Source organism: Salvelinus sp. IW2-2015, linkage group LG26, assembly GCF_002910315.2.
Source record: "Salvelinus sp. IW2-2015 linkage group LG26, ASM291031v2, whole genome shotgun sequence".
In the NCBI taxonomy this organism is placed as follows: domain Eukaryota; kingdom Metazoa; phylum Chordata; class Actinopteri; order Salmoniformes; family Salmonidae; genus Salvelinus; species Salvelinus sp. IW2-2015.
In genome coordinates, this window is record NC_036866.1 from 29465944 (window position 1) to 29484790 (window position 18847).

At 39.7% G+C, this 18847-nt stretch overlaps 1 protein-coding gene across 2 annotated transcripts; it reads right to left on the minus strand.

The window, feature by feature from the left end:
* Positions 1-11736: 11736 nt before the first annotated feature.
* Positions 11737-16678, minus strand: LOC111952914 (CD209 antigen-like protein E). Of its 2 annotated transcripts, none has more exons than XM_023971933.3 (6): positions 16126-16678; positions 15950-16039; positions 15757-15864; positions 15443-15585; positions 12369-12419; positions 11737-12236 (listed from the first exon to the last, which is right to left on the minus strand). In XM_023971933.3, the coding sequence occupies exons 1-6, from the start codon at positions 16235-16237 to the stop codon at positions 12213-12215; spliced, it is 528 nt and encodes a 175-aa protein (XP_023827701.1). In that variant the 5' UTR covers positions 16238-16678; the 3' UTR covers positions 11737-12212. The 2 variants fall into 2 exon arrangements, with proteins under 2 accessions (XP_023827701.1, XP_023827699.1); XM_023971931.3 differs by having other exon boundaries at positions 11804-12236; positions 12369-12469.
* Positions 16679-18847: the final 2169 nt, after the last annotated feature.

Consider the following 18847-nt stretch of genomic DNA (forward strand, 5'->3'; position numbering starts at 1 on the left):
TGAGGTCATTAAAGATCCCATGGCACTTATCGTAAGAGTAGGGGTGTTAACCCCGGTGTCCTGGCTAAATTCCCAATCTGGCCCTCAACCATCACGGTCACCTAATAATCCCCAGTTTACAATTGGCTCATTCATCCCCCTCCTCTCCCCTGTAACTATTCCCCAGGTCGTTGCTGCAAATGAGAACGTGTTCTCAGTCAACTTACCTGGTAAAATAACGGTAAAATAAAAATAAAATAAAAAAATTGACAACACTTCACTCCTCTTTCAGACACAAAGCCACTGTCACATGACTGAGGTTTGGCAATTTGTCTGATTGCAACATACGGTGGGCCTCTTGCTTCCAGAGTAAAGACAGACAGACGGACAGACCACTTTGAATGTAATCATACATTAAACAAGTGTGCTTGGAAACAGAGAGATACATTGTAATATTATTATTTTTAGTATCTATCCCTCTCTTTTGACAGTGAACTTGACAGTGTGAGCCTCTACCCACTTATCTGGGATGACTAATGCTAGTCAATTACAGTGCTGGTGATTCCTACGGTGTTCTCAAGTACTGTTAGAGCTGCCATAGTAAAACAGTTCAGCACCTCTATGTCCCCCTGTCTCACACACACACACACACATACACATACACACATACACACACACACAGTCTTGTACAGCTAGGTAACCTTGTGGGGAGACACAATTCAGTCCCATTCAAAATTGTGTTTTTCCCTAACCCTTAACCCTAATCCTAACCCAAACTCTTACCTTAACACTAACCCTAACCTTAACCCTGACCTTATCCCAAAAACCTAACCTTAACCCTAACCCTAACACTAATTCTCACCTCAACCCTAAACCCCCTAGAAATAGCATTTAACCTTGTGGGGACCAACAAAATGTCCCCAGTTGGTCACATTTTTGTTTGTTTACTATTCTTGTGGGGACATCTGGTACCTACAAGAATAGTTAAACATGTCCAAACACACACACTCTCTCTTAACCTACATTACCAACTACAGCCAAACTGTCACTGCTCATAATTGGGTCTCACTGTCGGGACAGAAATCAGCCTCACTGTTCAGACTAAAACTGAAACATCCCTCACTCATTCATTCCTCATCTGTCCCCATCCCCTGGTGAGTTTGGTGTGTGTGTGTGTCTCTCTCTGTGTGTGTGTGTGTGTGTGACAGTGGTAGCCTGGGGGCCTGGTTGCTGTTGACAGGTACGAGCGTTTCTGATTTGAGGAGAGCCGTCACCCAGACGACTGCAGCTGCCTCCCCAAGTGACACCTCCCTGTTACCAGGGGGATTAGGGTGTGTGTGTGTGTGTGTGTGTGTGTGTGTGTGTGTGTGTGTGTGTGTGTGTGTGTGTGTGGTAGACAGTTCCTCCTCCGAAAAGAATAGGCGGAAGTTTTCCCTGATGAGCGTGACGGTCCCTCCCAAACTGTACCAGCGTAACTAAAGGATACAGAAGAAGAGGGAGGAGAAGAGGTAGAGGGGAGAGAGGAGGAGAGAGAGAGAGGGATGCTCCCTGGTCACCAATTTAGGCCCAGCCATGGCATCCTGCAGCACACACACAATACCAATACAAGCCAACCCATATACAATATGAGCCAAGCTCCATCCCATGAGCAGCTGAGCATGCCACGGCAGCATGCGGTCGTTGAGTTTGCCTTTCTCTAGATGTGTGTGTATTTGTGTCCATCCATCCACCACCCATGCACCCGCATGTGAGTCTGCCCAGTGTGAGTGCTGTGTATATCACGCTCTGCCCTATCTAATTTCATTAATGTGATCTCCTGTCCATCCCCCTGATGTCTTAACTGCCATTATTTGTGGTTCCCTTCAAATAAAGTCCAGGCTATAAATTGTGTTCTGTGGAAATTGAGATATAAACGCCACCCTGCATTACAGTCTAATATTCTGCCATTTAATTAACTGAAAGCTACACTGACATTTATTGGATTGCAAGTTACTTGTTAATGGCAATACATTGAGAAACCCCCAAAAAATATCATTGCTTATTTTACATCAATAATTTGTGGACCTTTAGCTAATGATTATTCATTACAGCCCTATGGGGACTGTCTCGTTATGGGGAGGGAAAGTGAATGAAGAATTTAAAGATTTAAGTGGCTAGTGTCTGTTTCTCTGCGTCTACAGAAAAAAGGTTCCCCAGCTGTCCCCATAGTATAACCCTTTTTGGTTACAGGTAGAAAGACCCCTTTTGGGTTCCATGTAGAACCATCTGTGAGATGGGTTCTCCATGGAACCCAAAATTATTCTACCTAGAACCAAAAGGGTCAACCTGGAACCAAAAGGGGTTCTTCAAAGTGTTCTCAGATGGGGACAGCCAGAAACCATTTTAGGTTTTCAATTCAAAGGGACTTTATTGGCATGGGAAACAATGTTTGCATTGCCAAAACAAGTGAAATAAAGAATAACAAATTAACAGTTAACATTAAACACACAAAAGTTTCAAAAGAGAAAGACTTTTGACATTTTATATTAATATTAACTACTGTATGTACAGTGTTGTTACAATGTGCGAATAGTAGAAGTACAAATGGCAGGGGAAAATAAATAATCAGATATTATTCAAATATAGGTTTCATTTACTTGTGTTTCAGCGCCACTGGTTGCCCTTTTCTTATTGCAACAGGTCACACATTTTGTTGCGATGATTACAAACTGGTGTATTTGACTATATGTATACAGTCCCAGTCAAAAGTTTGGACACACCTACTCATTCAATGTTTTTTCTTTATATTTACTATTTTCTACATTGTAGAATAATAGTGAAGACATCAAAACTATGAAATAACACATATGGAACCAAAAAAGTATTAAACAAATCTAAATATATTTCATATTTTAGATTTTAGATTCTTAAAATTAGCCACCCTTTGCCTTGATGACAGCTTTGTACACTCTTGGCATTTTCTCAACAAGCTTCACCTGGAATGCTTTTCCAACAGTCTTGAAGGAGTTCCCACATATGCTGAGCACTTATTGGCTGCTTTTCCTGTACTCTGCGGTCCAACTCATCCGAAACCATCTCAATTGGGTTGAGGTTGGGTGATTGTGGAGGCCACTCTCCTTCTTGGTCAAATAGCCCTCACACACTTTGGAGGTGTGTTGGGTCATTGTCCTGTTGAAAAACAAATGATAGTCCCACTAAGCGCAAACCAGATGGGATGGCGTATCACTGCAGAATGCTGTGGTAACCATGCTGGTTAAGTCTGCCTTGAATTGTAAATAAATCACAGACAGTGTCACCAGCAAAGCACCCCCACACCATCCCACCTCCTCCTCCATGCTTCACGATGGGAACCACACATGCAGAGATCATCCGTTCACCTACTCTGCATCTCACAAAGACACGGCAGTTGGAACCAGAAATCTCAAATTTGGACTCATCAGACCAGAGGACAGATTTCCAACAGTCTAATGTCCATTGCTCGTGTTTCTAGGCCCAAGCAAGTCTCTTCTTATCATTGGTGTCCTTTAGTAGTGGTTTCTTTGCAGCAATTCGAACATGGCCTGATTCACGCAGTCTCCTCATAACAGTTGATGTTGAGATGTATCTGTTACTTGACCTCTATGAAGCATTTATTTGGGCTGCAATTTCTGAGGCTGGTAACTCTAATGAACTTATCCTCTGCAGGAGTGGTAACTCTGAGTCTTCCTTTCCTGTGGCGRTCCTCATTTTTTTGGTTACTACATTATTCCATGTGTTATTTCATAGTTTTGATGTCTTCACTATTATTCTACAATGTAGAAAATAGGAAAAATAAAGAAAATCCTTGAATGAGTAGGTGTGTCCAAACTTTTGACTGGCACTTCCACCGAAGTCGGTTCCTCTCCTTGTTCGGGCGGTGTCCGGCAGTCGGCGTCACCGGTCTTCTAGCCATCGTCAATCCACTTTTCATTTTCCATTTGTTTTGTCTTGTTTTCCTACACACCTGGTTTTCATTTCCCTCATTAATTGTTGTGTATTTGACCCTCTGTTCCCCCCATGTCTTTGTGTGGAATTGGTTGTTGTAAGTGCTTGTGCACATGTTTATTGGTGCGCGTCGGGTTTCGTACCCATGTTGGTTATTTCTTTATGCCGTTGGTTTTGCAATTAAACTGCTCCGGCTATTACCTAGTTCTGATCTCCTGCGTCTGACTTCCCTGCCACCAGTTACGCACCCCTTACAATGTTCATCTCTTGTCATTTCAGGGCTTTATAGTGGTATGAGTAAGTGTYGATTGTTTTTAAGTGGTTATAGAATTCGATGTCTACTTTTTGGATATTAATTAGTAATTGATATTGGCCTAATACTACCCTGCATGCATTACTTGGGGCTTTCTCTGTACTCTAAGAATGCTTGCAGGATTTCAATTGGATGTTTGTCCCATGTTTTAAAATGTTTATTGACACCACACTTCACTTCTATATAGGGCAATTGGTTCAATTTTAGATTTGAATATTTTGAGCCAGACTCTAATTGGTATGTCAATTTGAATTTGTCTTTGATAGCGTAAAAAACCCTTCTTGTTTTCTCTTTCAGTTCATTGACAGCCAAGCAGATATTACCAGTAGAGCTTATCCTTAAGCCCAGATATGAACAGACTTTAGTGTGTTCTGTCTATTTGGTTTATGTGTCTATTTCTCTGTCTGTCTTTTTCTGTCTCTGTTTCTGTCTCCATGTTTTTCTCATGAAGTGGGTTTAAACCCAGTGTGGTGTGTGTGTGTGTGTGTGTGTGTGTGTGTGTGGTGTGTGTGTGTGTGTGTGGTGTGTGTGTGTGTGTGTGTGTGTGTGGTGTTGTGTGTGTGTGTGTGTGTGTGTGTGTGTGTGTGTGTGTGTGTGTGTGTGTGTGTGTGTGTGTGTGTGTGGTGTGTGTGAAAGAAGAGTTTTTTAATCCCCCTTATGAGTCTAAAGTGGTTGAGGTGGTCACTCTCTGGTCCTCTATAGGACATGACACAACACAGAAGATGCATTAGACAATCCATCATCAGCCATAACACTATTAGGGTATATTACTGTAGATATAACTTCAGCTCTGGCCTAAAGTTAATATAGAGGGAGTGTTGAGTCAGAGCAGAGAGACTCTTCTTCCGTATGTTTATGTGGAGTTATGAGAAGGTTGTTGTGAGGTAAGGCATTTGCTGTGTCATGAATTTAGGTTGAAACTGTGTTTGGACTTGATTCTTTGCATTGGCTCTGAACTGCCTAAAGATCCATAGTGAGAGAGGTCAATGACTGTGTTCTCTTAGTTTATTTTGTTCGTCTGTCTGTCTGTGTTCCTTCTTTCAGGAAACTGTGAAATTGTTGTTTGTGTTTCTGTCTCTCTGAAGCCACAGTTAAAGCAGTTCTTTCTCTCCCAGTCCTCAGTGCTCCTTTTGTCTCTCTGTAGTGCCACTCTCCGTCTGCTCAGTCAGGTGGCTTGCCAGCTGTGGTTTCTGTCATGTCGAGGCATCATACACACACAAACAACCCTTACACACACACACACACACCACACCCCACACACACACACACACACACACACACACACACACACACACACACACACACACACACACACACACACACACACACCACACACACACACCACACACACACACACACACACACAATCCACACACACACACACACACACACACACACACAGGAGTCAGATGGCGAGCTCTTGTCAGGCGCTGCCATTTGGCTGGGACTGGCACTGATCTGGCATGGTGGGCACAGCGATATGACAGACCTGCCACATAGATGAAACCCTCAGACGCCAGGCAGGGAGAGACGCTCGACTGCACACACAAAAGACCGCACAAAGTCAAAAAGAGCAGTCAGTCAGACGGTACGCACGTAGCCCGAACCTGTCAGCACAGATCTAATCTATGTGGGTCTTCTCTGAAAGAGAGAGAGGCAAGAGAGTTAGAGAGGAGTGAGGGTTTTGGGAGGGGAACATCAGGCGGACAGACAGAGACATGACTCAAATTAGGAATGATGTGGTGTGAGCTGGAGGACCAGCAAGATTCTAGCCTTATCAACTCCACCTGTCTCTCTCTCTCCCGCTTTTCCTCCTCTTCCCTCTCCTCCGTTTGCCCCTCATCCCACTACTCTACCCCCACCAACTGCTCTGTCTCCATGTCTCCATCCCCTCCCTCTCCTCTCTCGCTAACCCCCCCCCTCCCTCCCCCCAGGGGTTTTCCTGTGTGATCGTCTCACCGACATCTGCCCATCTCATCCAGCTGAGGGGACAGAACGGCTCTCCTCTTCTCCTGGTCGGCTGGTTGCTCCTCCTCCTTGTTCACATCTCACTCATCCCTTCTGATGCCACCCAACGACCTGCAAATAAACAACAGTGACAAGCTGTTATTTTGCAAGGCCAAGAGCAAAGTCCCTAAAATGCTGAGGAACCGAAATCACATTGAGGACCATACATTCTGACTTTGTAGTAGGGAAACAACCTGCTTTTTAATTTGGAATGACTTTGAAAATGATCAGAGCACTACTCACCACATAATGCAATCGCAAAAAGAATAACTTACACAGTTACTTATGAAATTGTTCAGAAATTCAGTTAATGCACTATACAATCAAAGTTCAGATACAGCGTGCGTGGGTTCATCCCTTATCCTACTCGTCCAAGGCCCTTGTCTGTGACTACCTGTCCCAGGCTAATGGACAGACACAGTTGACAGCTCAGTGTATGTGAGGTCTAATTAGGAGGAAGTCTGACGACCTCTTGACGTTCTGTCACTGGTGGAGCATGTCCTAACGTTCTAGACGGAAAGTTAGCTGAATGTTCATCTAATTACAGGTGTGTTTTAAATATGTGTTATTAAATGTAAACTACTGTCACAAGCCAATGCAGAGTTGTAGCAGATTACCTTAGATTGACTTTGTTGAAAGTCACAGTAAACCAAACTGACAAGGATCAATTAGTAAAAGACATGAATTTGGATATTAAGCTCCAGGTTTATTAAATCAGCCTTGACCATTAACTGAGCCTCAGTAAGAATCCAGTAATATTTCAGTTGAAGGGAGAATCAGCTTAGTCAGAGTGGATCTTAGTTAATATCTAATCCTTTACATAATATTGCCTCTATATCTTTATCTATATAATAAAAGCTCTATATCTCTGTGGTAATGTTAGCTCTATAACTATCTGCATAATAAAAGCTCTATACCTCTGTGGTAATGTTTGCTCTATAACTGTCTGCATAATAAAAGCTCTATATCTCTGTGGTAATGTTAGCTCTATAACGCTGTTCTGCATAATATAAGCTTCTACTTCTCTGTCGTAATGTTTAGCTCTGATAACTCTGTCTCATACATAGTAAGCTCTATAATCTCTGTGTCAATGTTAAGCTCATATACTCTGTGTAATAGTTAGCCTTTTTATAGCTATAACCTACTTAATGACATACAATATAAGCTCTCGTCTCTTGTGGTAAGTTAGATCCTATATCTCTGTGTTAATTAGCTCTATAACTCTAGCTATATAAATATAGCTCTATGTCTCTGTGGTAATGTTACTCTATGTATCTGTTAATGTTAGCTCTATAACTCTATCTATAATAATATAAGCTCTATGTCTCTGTGTAATGGTTTACTCTTATGTCTCTGTGGTAATGTTAGCTCTATAACTCTATCTATATATAAGCTTATGTCTCTGTGTAATGTTAGCTCTATAACTCTATCTATATAATATAAGCTCTATGTCTCGGTGTAATGTTAGCTCTATAACTATCGCATAATAAAAGCTCTATATTCTCTGTGTAATGTTAGCTCTATATCTCTGTGTTAATGTTAGCTCTATAACATTTGTCTACATATATAAGCTCTTTTGTCTCTGTGTAATGTTAGCTCTATATCTCTGTGTAATGTTAGCTCTATAACTCTAGCTATATAATATAAAGCTCTATGTCTCTGTGGTAATGTTTACTTATGTATCTTTGTGTAATGTTAGTCTATAACTCTATCTATATAATATAACTCTATCTCTGTGGTAATGTTTACTCTATGTCTCTGTGTAAGTTACTCTATAACTCTATCATATAATATAAGCTCTATGTCTCTGTGATAATGTTGCTCTAAACTCTATCTATAATAAAGCTCATATGTCTCGTGTAATGTTACTCTCTACTATGCTGCATAATAATAGCTCTATATCTCTGTGGTAATGTTAGCTCTATACTCTGTCTGCATAATATAAGCTCTATGTCTGTGGTAATGTTAGCTCTATAACTTTGACTAATATAAGCTCTTAATCTCTTTGGTAATGTAGCTCATATATCTCTGTGTTAATGTTAGCTCTATAACTCTAGCTATATATATTAAGCTCTATTCTGTTGTAATTTACTCTTGTCTCTGTGGTAATTAGCTCTATAACTCTATCTATATAATATAAGCTTATGTCTCTTGTGTAATGTCGGTAACTGTAATTGCTAATAATAATACTATCTATTAATTAAAAAGCTCTATGTCTCTGTATAATGTAGCTCTTTAACTCTATTCTAGTATAATATAAACTCTATGTCTCTGTGATAATGTTAGCTCTATATCTCTATCTACATAATATAAGCTCTCTGTCTCTGAGTTAATGTTAGCTCTATATCTCTGTGTTGATTAAGCTCTATAACCTCTAGCTGATTATAATCTAAGTCTCTATGTCTCTGTGTAATGTTTACTCTCATGTCTCTGTGGTAATGTAGCTCATTGTCCTGTCTAATGTTTACTCTATGTCTCGTGAATTGTTAGCTCTATAATCTCTATATCATATATTAATAATAAGCTCTCTTGTCTCTGTGATAATGTTAGCTCTATATCCTTGACTCTACACAATATACTCTATTCTCTGTGATAATGTTAGCTCTATATCTCTATCTATATAATATAAGCTCTATGTCTCTGAGTTAATGTTAGCTCTATATCTTTGTGGTAATGTTAGTTCTATATCTCTATCTACGTAATATAAGCTCTATGTCTCTGTGGTAATGTTTGCTCTATGTATCTGTGGTAATGTTAGCTCTATCTCTTTGTGGTAATGTTAGCTCTATAGCTCTGTCTACGTAATATAAGCTCTATGTCTCTACGGTAATGTTTGCTCTATGTCTCTGTGGTAATGTTAGCTCTATAGCTCTGTCTACATAATATAAGCTCTACATTGTTATCCACATAACTTTACCTCTATACAGTGCATTCGTAGAGTATTTAGACCCCTTGACTTTTTCCACATTTTGTTACGTTACAGCCTTATTCTAAAATTGATTAAATAACAGAAAATCCTCAGCAATCTACACACAATATCCCATTATAAAAAATAAAAACAGAAATACTTATTTACAGAARTATTCAGCCCTTTTGCTATGAGACTCGAAATTGAGCTCAGGTACATCCTGTTTCCAATGCTCATCCTTCAGGTGCTTCTACAACTTGATGGAGTCCACCTGTGGTAAATTCAATTGATTGGACATGATTTGGAAAGACACACATGTCTATTTAAGGTCCCACAGTTGACAGTGCATCTCAGAGAAAAAAACAACCCAGGAGGTCGAAGGAATTGTCCGTAGAGCTTCGAGACAGGAATGTGTCGAGGCACAGATCTGGGGAAGGGTATCAACACATTTCTGCAGCCTTAAAATGTCCCCAAGAACCTTCAAATGGAAGATGTTTTGAACCACCAAAACTCTTCCTAGAGCTGGCCGCCCTGCCACACTGAGCAATAGGAGGAGAAGGGCCTTGGTCAGGGAGGTGACCAAGAACCTAATGGTCACTCTGACAGAGGTCTAGAGATCCTCTGAGGAGATGGGAGAACCTTCCAGAAGGACAACCATCTCTGYAGCATTCCACCAATCAGGCCTTTATGGTACAGTGGCAAGACGGAAGCCACTCCTCAGAAAAAGCGACATGACAGCCCGCTTGGAGTTTGCAAAATGGCACCTAAAGACTCTCAGACCATGAGAAACAAGATTCTCTGGTATGATGAAACCAAGATTGAACTCTTTGGCCTGAATGCCAAGCGTCACATCTGGAGGAAACCTGGCACCATCCTGACGGTAAAGCATGATGGTGGCAGCATCATGCTGTGGGAATATTTTCAGCATCAGGGACAAAGTACAGAGAGCTCCTTGATGAAAACCTGCTCCAGAGTGCTCAGGACCTCAGACTGGGGCAAAGGTTCACCTTCCAACAGGACAACAACTCTAAGCACACAGCCAAGACAACGCAGGAGTGGCTTCGGGACTAGTCTCTGATTGTCCTTGAGCGGCCACCCAGAGCCCGGACTTGAACCCGATCAAACCTCTCTGGAGAGACCTGAAAATAGCTGTGCAGCATCGCTCCCATTCCAACCTGACAGAGCTTGAGAGGAACTGCAGAGAAGAATGGGAGAAACTCCATACTTATGTATATACCCAATAAGACTCAAGGCTGTAATTGCTGCCAAAGGTGCTTCAACAAAGTACTGAGTAACGGGTCCGAACACTTATGTATATGTCATATTTCAGTGATACATTTTTTTTTCATTCGAAAAAAATGTCTAAATAACAGTTTTTGCTTTGTCACTATGTGTGTGTGTAGATTGATGAGGCAAACTAACAATATCATACATGTTAGAATGAGGCTGTAACGTAACAAAATATGGAAAAAGTCAAGGGGTCTGAATACTTTCCAAAGTTACTGTATCTGTGTCTACATAATACAAGCTCCATATCTCTGTCTACAGAAAGGCGATAGATCTTATCAGCCATCTGGACTTTTACAAGATGATCAACTCCAGTAAAAGGAGATGAGATGAGTGCCTGACCCTAAAATTACATGTTGCAGGAGGATAATCTTCTTAGAAGGAGCGTTCAATTAACCAGACTAAATTATGAGAAACATGGTGCAGATGAGGAGATGCAGCTATGAACAATTTCTCTCTCTCTCGCTCTCTCGACCACCCCCTTTCAAAATATTATATGATTTCCCATTGTAAAATGAATCTGTTTCTGAGACCTCCAGTATTGTTTCTGCAAGAGTAGACAGGACAGGGCAGTGAGGCCATGTCATTATTCCCCCATTGGCCCTCTATAGCAGAGATCAGAGCCTACTGTACATTACCCATATTCCCAGAGGCCAAGCAATCTCTGTATGAGACCTGTGGAAGTGTATTACTGTGTTGATGCGTTTCACTACCAGGGACTATGTGTAATAGTGTGTTATTCTACCAGGGTGGTGTTTCCTCTACCACCTCTGGGTATCATAGCCACTAGTACATAATCAAAACTCAGGGGCCATATCCTCAGGCCAGGAACAACACATGAACGCACACACTTACTCACACATACACACACACACAAACACAAACAAATAAACACACACACACTCACAGGGCTGATCCGTAAACCCTGTAGTGCCAGCTGTGAGTCATGGCAGCCTGTTGACATTCTGTAACTGTGATATATGCCAGCGGATGAATGTGTAATTAGGCCTTGGCAGGGACTCCACAGTTACTTAGCTCCACACTTCATTATTGTCCACCCCCCCCCCCGGTTGCTTCTAACCCTACAGCCACACTGATGATTTAAGCTAATGGAGGAACAGAACGGGAGAAACCTTCTCTTCTTCTCTGTTTCCTCTGGTGGAGGGCCATTCTCCTGCTGTAAAGGATTTGCTAGTTGTTTTAAAATGTTTTGATTCAAAGAGTTTAGACATGTAAGAAAGCATTGTATGTGATACCATGGAATGATTCAGATGGGCATAGGTGTGTAATTCTTATTTTATTTGGAAACAAGTGGAGGAGTCATACATCCATACTTTTGGTATAAGATATAAAAAGACTCAAAAGACTCAAAACAACATAAAATAACATATTTTGGGGTTATTATAGGGTAATAGCAGTTGTACTAAGCTAATTAGGCATTGATATATATATTTATTTATTTAAACAACGGGGAAATATAATTAATTGAAATTATAATTGAAATGATAATCTAATAATTTTATGCAATAGTCCAAGCAGGAGTTGTAAATAAAAGCATATACAGTATATTACTTGATAGTTCATGAAAAAATGAAAAGAAAAGAATGCAGTTATATATGCAGTTTGAGTTACGGATAAGCCACTTTCTCACAAATCCCTAACTTCAGTTGACCACATTGTGCATCATTCCAGCTCTGCTCTGTGTTAGAATAAATTAAGCTTCTCTCAGCACAGTCCTCTTCACCGCCGTAACTGTTAGGCTCTCCACTCTTCCAGTACCTGTAACCAATCAAGACCCAGCCCTCAGTTTACAAACACAAAGTAAATGGAATGTAATGTAAAGAAATTGAGGCCTGTGGCTTTAAATGAAATACAGTTATTATGGGACATTAGATTATTTAAATGTCTTACTGTATGGTCAGTGGTGTTCCATCCACCCATTTCCATGACCCCTCTGTCTCTCTGTCAGACAGACCAATCCAGAACATCCCATTGAATCCAATGATAAAATTCTAAAGTATTGGCACAGACATTTAATGTCAACAAAACTCACTGAATCCTTCATCAATAACTAGGGCCAGTTGTTTTCTGTTTTTTTTCTTTCATCAATATTTCCATCATTATCCACTAGGGTTGCTGCAGGTATAAAATCCTAGGAAATGTTAAATGACACAAGCTTGAGGGTTTGGTGGGGGGGATCCCCTAAGCCTTGAAAGTCACTAGACCTGGGTTCGAGTCTCGGTTGGGGCTACCCTCTGAAATCGCTACAACATACTTCCACGGTTGGTTTCATTGACTCGCCTGTTAAACTGCTCCTAATTGATAAATGTTTTGCTTCAACTTCCAAGTCCTTTGGAGAGGATCAGCTTGAGCGAAGTGACGTGACGTGTAGAATCACTGATCTACAAATAGTTTCCCCTGCCAAATAATAGGCTTTGTGCAATTAAATTGTGTTAGAGTACACCATCCCAGGCATTGATTTTAAAGAACATTTCCTAGATTTTTCTACCTGAAGCAAACCTAGAGGGTAATGACGGAAATAACAGTTACCTTTTGTCCATAGGGGGAGCTGTTAGCACTATTTATTTTTTTACATTTCCAAATTAAACTGCCTCGTACTCAATTCTTGCTCGTCAATATGTCATATTATTATTACTATTGGATGAAAACAATCTCTAGTTTCTAAACCGTTTGAATTATGTCTTGTGTAACCAGAACTCTGTCTACAGCAACTCATGACAGGACATGCGAAGCTCTGAAAAATAGTCTTCGGATCTCGGATCAGTTTTAAGCTCTCTGTGTGCCCTATGGATCGAAATGAACTGCACCCGCCTTCCCCTGGATGTCAGTAACCAATGAGAAGTGGAATGGCTCTCTACGTGTTTCTCAGAGTTTATAAAGGCAATGGAGTGAGATGTCCCTTTCTTGGACGTCGCCAGGACGCAAGGGAGGACATCAGAATGGCAGCTCAAAAGCTCTCGTTATTGACCAATTCTATCCGTCTGTGATTTAATTCGATATAGGTGTTTGAAACATCATAACGAAGTTATTGAAACCGATTTATATCAGTTTATGCGAGTATATTGCTATTTTTCGGAATTTCTTAGTATTGCGTTTGAGGATTTGGACATGTGTGTGCCGTGTAGCTATCGTTAGCTGCTAGTTCCGAAGTTGAAGAGGTCGTTTTACAACAAAGCAACGATTATTTTGGACAAAGGACACATTGCCCAATCTGATGGAAGCTCGTCCAAAAGTAAGAGTTATTTATGATTTTATTCCGTATTTATGTGGAAAAATGTAACGCAGTGTTCGGCATTTTTTCGGCACTAGTCTGGCTGTAACTCACAATGTTGTCTAGTAACGTTAATTTTTAAAATCTCTAAATCAGGTTGCATTAATAACCAATGCATCTTCTTCGCTGTCCAACCTGTATTTTTTTTGTCAATCTATCGATAAATAATCGTACAATAGGTGCCTTTCAAGATGGCGCCGGACAGATGCATGCCATGGTTTGACAGATTACATTGCATAACCACGATTTGTGATGCTAATATGCACATTTTCGAACAAACTCTATATGCATTGTGTAATATGATGTTACAGGACTGTCATCTGAAGATTCTTGAGAAGGTTAGTGAAAAAATTTATATATTTGTGTGCGATAACGTTATCGCCCCCTTTGCATTGATTCAAGTGGGGGTGATGTAGCTCATGTGGTATGCTAATATAACGATATATTGTGTTTTCGCTGTAAAACACTTAGAAAATCTGAAATATTGTCTGGATTCACAAGATCTGTGTCTTTCGATTGCTGTATGCTGTGTATTTTTCAGAAATGTTTTAGGATGAGTATTTGGTAATTGACGTCAGTCTCTGTAATTATTCCGGCTGCTCCAACGCTATTTTAGATTGCAGCTGCAATGTAGCACTGTGATTTATACCTGAAATATGCACATTTTTCAAAAAAAACTATGCTATACCATAAATATGTTATCAGACTGTCATCTTATGAGATTGTTTCTTTGGTTAGTGGCTATATATTCTTTATTTAGTCGAATTAGTGATAGCTACTGATGCAGGAAAAAAATGGTGGAGAAAAAAAGTTGTGTCTTTTGCTATCGTGGTTAGCTAATAGATTTACATATTGTGTCTTCCCTGTAAAACATTTTAAAAATCAGAAATGATGGCTGGATTCACAAGATCTGTGTCTTTCAATTGCTGTAGGCTGTGTATTTTTCAGAAATGTTTTAGGATGAGTATTTTGGTAATTGACGTCGGTCTCTGTAATTATTCCGGCTGCTTCCAACGCTATTTCAGATTGCAGCTGCAATGTAGAACTGTGATTTATACCTGAATATGCATATTTTTCAAAAAAACCATATGCTATATCATAATATGTCTATCCAGGGATGTTACTCTTTGAGTTGTTTCTTGGTTAGTGGCTATATATATCTTTATTTAGTCGAATTAGTGATAGCTACTGATGGAGTAGAAAACTATGGAGAAAACTGATGGAGTAAAAAAAGTGGTGTCTTTTGCTAACGTGGTTAGCTAATAGATTTACATATTGTGTCTTCCCTGTAAAACATTTTAAAAATCAGAAATGATGGCTGGATTCACAAGATCTGTATCTTTCATCTGGTGTCTTGGACTTGTGATTTAATGATATTTAGATGCTTGTATTTACTTGTGACGCTATGCTAGGCTATGCTAGTCAGCTTTTTTACTGTGGGGGGTGTTCCCGGATCCGGGATGAGTACCAAGTAAAAGTTAAAGAAAAAAAAATAATAATAATAATAAAATAAATCACCAAAACAGCTATTAATAACTACAACACCATTTCTACTGCTGCTACTACCACTATCCATTTACCCCTTTTCTCTCCCCTCCCCTCCTTTTTCCCCTCTTCTCTTCCTTTCCCCTCCCCTCCTTTTTTCCCCTCTTCTCTCTCTCTGTCTCTCTCTCTCTCTGTCTCTCTGTCTCACCTGTTCCTCTCTGCTGTCTATGATCACCAGGTCTGCTCCTCTCCTTACACAGTCATGTTTGCTCTGCTCCCAAGTCTTCCCCACAGTGGAGAAGAGGTAAAAACTGGATCCAAAGTGACACCATCCCATTTTAAAATGATGCTCTGTTGAAGAGCAAAGGAGAACACATGTTCAAGCAGCAGCTTTATACTCGAAAACCCATGGACCCAATAACACTAATAATGACAAAATTAATTGTGATTGTTATGGTATGTGTGTGTGATTGAATTCCAGCCAGTCCAAATGGTGTGGTCAGATATGGATAACTCACTCACCCATAAACAATAATTTATTTTGAAGGTTATCTATCTCCCCCTTTAGCTGGTCTGTCTCTGTCAATAGCTTAGTCTGCTCCTCCTCAAAGTCACCTGCCACTCCGTTGTCTGCAAAGAAACATAAAAAGCAATGACCAAAATAATCACACTAAAACAACCTGACTATTAATGATATAAAACTGGGTAAACTCACAGTGGACACAAAGGCCTATGATCCCAGTCAGTAAAAGAACGCACAGCAGCCCCAGACACACTACAGCAACTTTGAGGTGGTTACTCTTTGCTGAGGATCAAAGACATGATTTACAGTTTACTATGGCGCAGCTTAGCAGGTTGTGAAAGATGCGTGTGTTGTTTTTTTTATCTTACCAAATTGTTGCCTTCCTGCCATACCACTGGAGGTGACATCCTGGGTCTCAATGTTGGGGTCATGAAGAACCATTACGGTTTCAGCACTAATATTAGCATAAATATTCTCCATAACATCAGTACTTTTCAGTTCATCCTTCTCAATGGTGTCAGTTGGTAAAGGTTATACTGAGTCTATACAGTGTTTTAAAACTGTATCTGTCCCTTCACCATCCTATTTTTTGACTGACATTTACAGAGTCGGTCAAATAAGGCGATACATATTTCAACACTGTCAAGAAAAGAGAACCAAAAGTAAAACTTCTGGTTAGGGTTGCGGAACCTCTAACATTATATTGAGAGAGGCATGTTTTTAAACTGAATTCTCTGTGATTTTCGAGTGGTGAGTTCATAATTTGTACAGAAGTAGCTAGCTAGTTATGCTAAAGTTAGCTAATCAAAATAATGTTTACAATGCCATGGCTGAATGCCTCTTGCATTAACTCTTAACTTCTCTGCGCTACGGATCCCTTTTACGGGATCATTTTCCTAAACAACCGCTGAATTGCAGGGCGCAAAATATTACTAAAAATATTTACAATCATGCAATCACAAGTGAAATATACCAAATCACAGCTTAGCTTGTTGTTAATCCACCTATCGTGTCAGATTTTGAAAATATGCTTTGCAGCGAAAGCAATCTAAGCTTTTGTGAGTGTATCAATCAATGCTAGAACAGCTAGCCCCAAATTAGCATGGTCACGAAAGTCAGAAAAGCAATCAAATGAATCGCTTACCTTTGATAATCTTCGGATGTTTGCACTCACGAGACTCCCAGTTACACAATAAATGTTATTTTTGTTCGATAAATATTATTTTTATAACAAAAAAACGCCATTTGGTTTGCGCGTTATGTTCAGAAGACCAAAGCCTCGTTCCGTTCGATGAAAATTCCAAAAAGTATCCGTAATGGTCGTAGAAACATGTCAAATGTTTTTTATAATCAATCCTCAGGTTGTTTTTAACAAACATAATCGATAATATTTMAACCGGACCGTAACCTAYTCAATAAGAGAGAAAAAGAAAATGGAGMGCTACCCTCTCGCGCGCAGGAACTAATCWGAGGACACCTGACTACTTTTGAAAAATCTCGCTCATTTTTCMAAATAAAAGCCYGAAMCTATRTCTAAAGCCTGGTCACAGCCTGAGGAAGCCATTGGAAAATGAATCTGGTTGATACCCCTTTAAATGGAAGAAAGACGGGCCAGGAAACACAGATAAAAAATAAAAAAAATCACTTCCGGGTTAGATTTTCTCAGGTTTTCGCCTGCAGAATCAGTTTTGTTATACTCACAGACAATATTTTGACAGGTTTGGAAACTTTGGAGTGTTTTCTATCCCAATCTGTAAATTATATGCATATTCTACGATCTGGACCTGAGAAATAGTCCGTTTACCTTGGGAACGTTATTTAAAAAATATATATATAATCTGACCCCTAGCGTCAAGAGGTAACTTCCCACAATGATTTTAATCATAACAGGACATCCATTCCATTTAGCTACTGTTTTTTTGTACAGTGCCTTCAGAAACTATTCATACCCCTTGACTTATTCCACATTATCTTGTGTTACAGTCTGAATTCAAACATTTTCTCACCCATCTACATAAAATACCCCATAATGACAAAGTGAAAACATGTTTTTAGAAATTTTTGCAAATTCATTGAAAATGAAATACATAAATATCTAATTTAAATAAGTATTCACACCCCTGAGTCAGTACAGTACATATTAGCTGTAATCGCTGTCAAAAGTGATTCTATGTGCCTTTCTGGATAAGTCTCTGATTTTCACACCTGGATTGTACAATCATTGCACATTATACATTATACCCAGTTGATTAACTCACCCACTCGCACAAATCTTAAATGCCCAGATACATCTACCCTGATTGATTTGATATTAACAAATGTTCCAGATAAATCATTACAAAAAACACCAACCGCAGAATATTTAAGTAACCATTGTGCTGTTGTTGCTGTTAGAAATATTAAGGTTCCTAAGACAAACCCACGTTTTGTTCGTAAGAGAAACTTGAAGTGTTTTAATGAGCAGGCTTTCTTTCATGATTTATTTGATTTTGACTGGAGCAAGATTGAGCTTATCCCTGATGTGGAAACTGCCTGGATATTCTTTCATGATGTTTTTTTCCAAATAGTAAACAAACATGCCCCATTCCGCAGGTTCAGGTTTAAAGGGCGGGATAATCCATGGTTTTCTTCTGAGCTGTCTTGTATTATTCACGACCGTAATCTAGCCTGGGCTAAAGCAAGGAAATCATGTTCTGATGCTGATTGGCTTATTTTTAGGCAGTTACGAAACAAGTGTTATTTTCTTCTCCGGAAGGCCAAGTCTGAATATTTTATGTCTGTTACCACTGATAACCTGAATGACCCTAGAACGTTTTGGAAGGCTATTAAGTCTATGTCTGGTAACAGTAATGTTTTAAATTTTTTTAGGGGTGGATCAGCTTAATATTGCAGAAAGAATGTTGCTTCCAATGTAATTGTCTGCATCATTTCCAATCCCCCATATTTTTTGGGTAAATATATATATCCATATACGCATGCATACATATACACATATATACATACATATACCTATATAGACATATACTTTTTAAAGGATATACCTTTATTATTATTCCCCGCAAACCCTACCACCGATCCCCCAATTGGAGT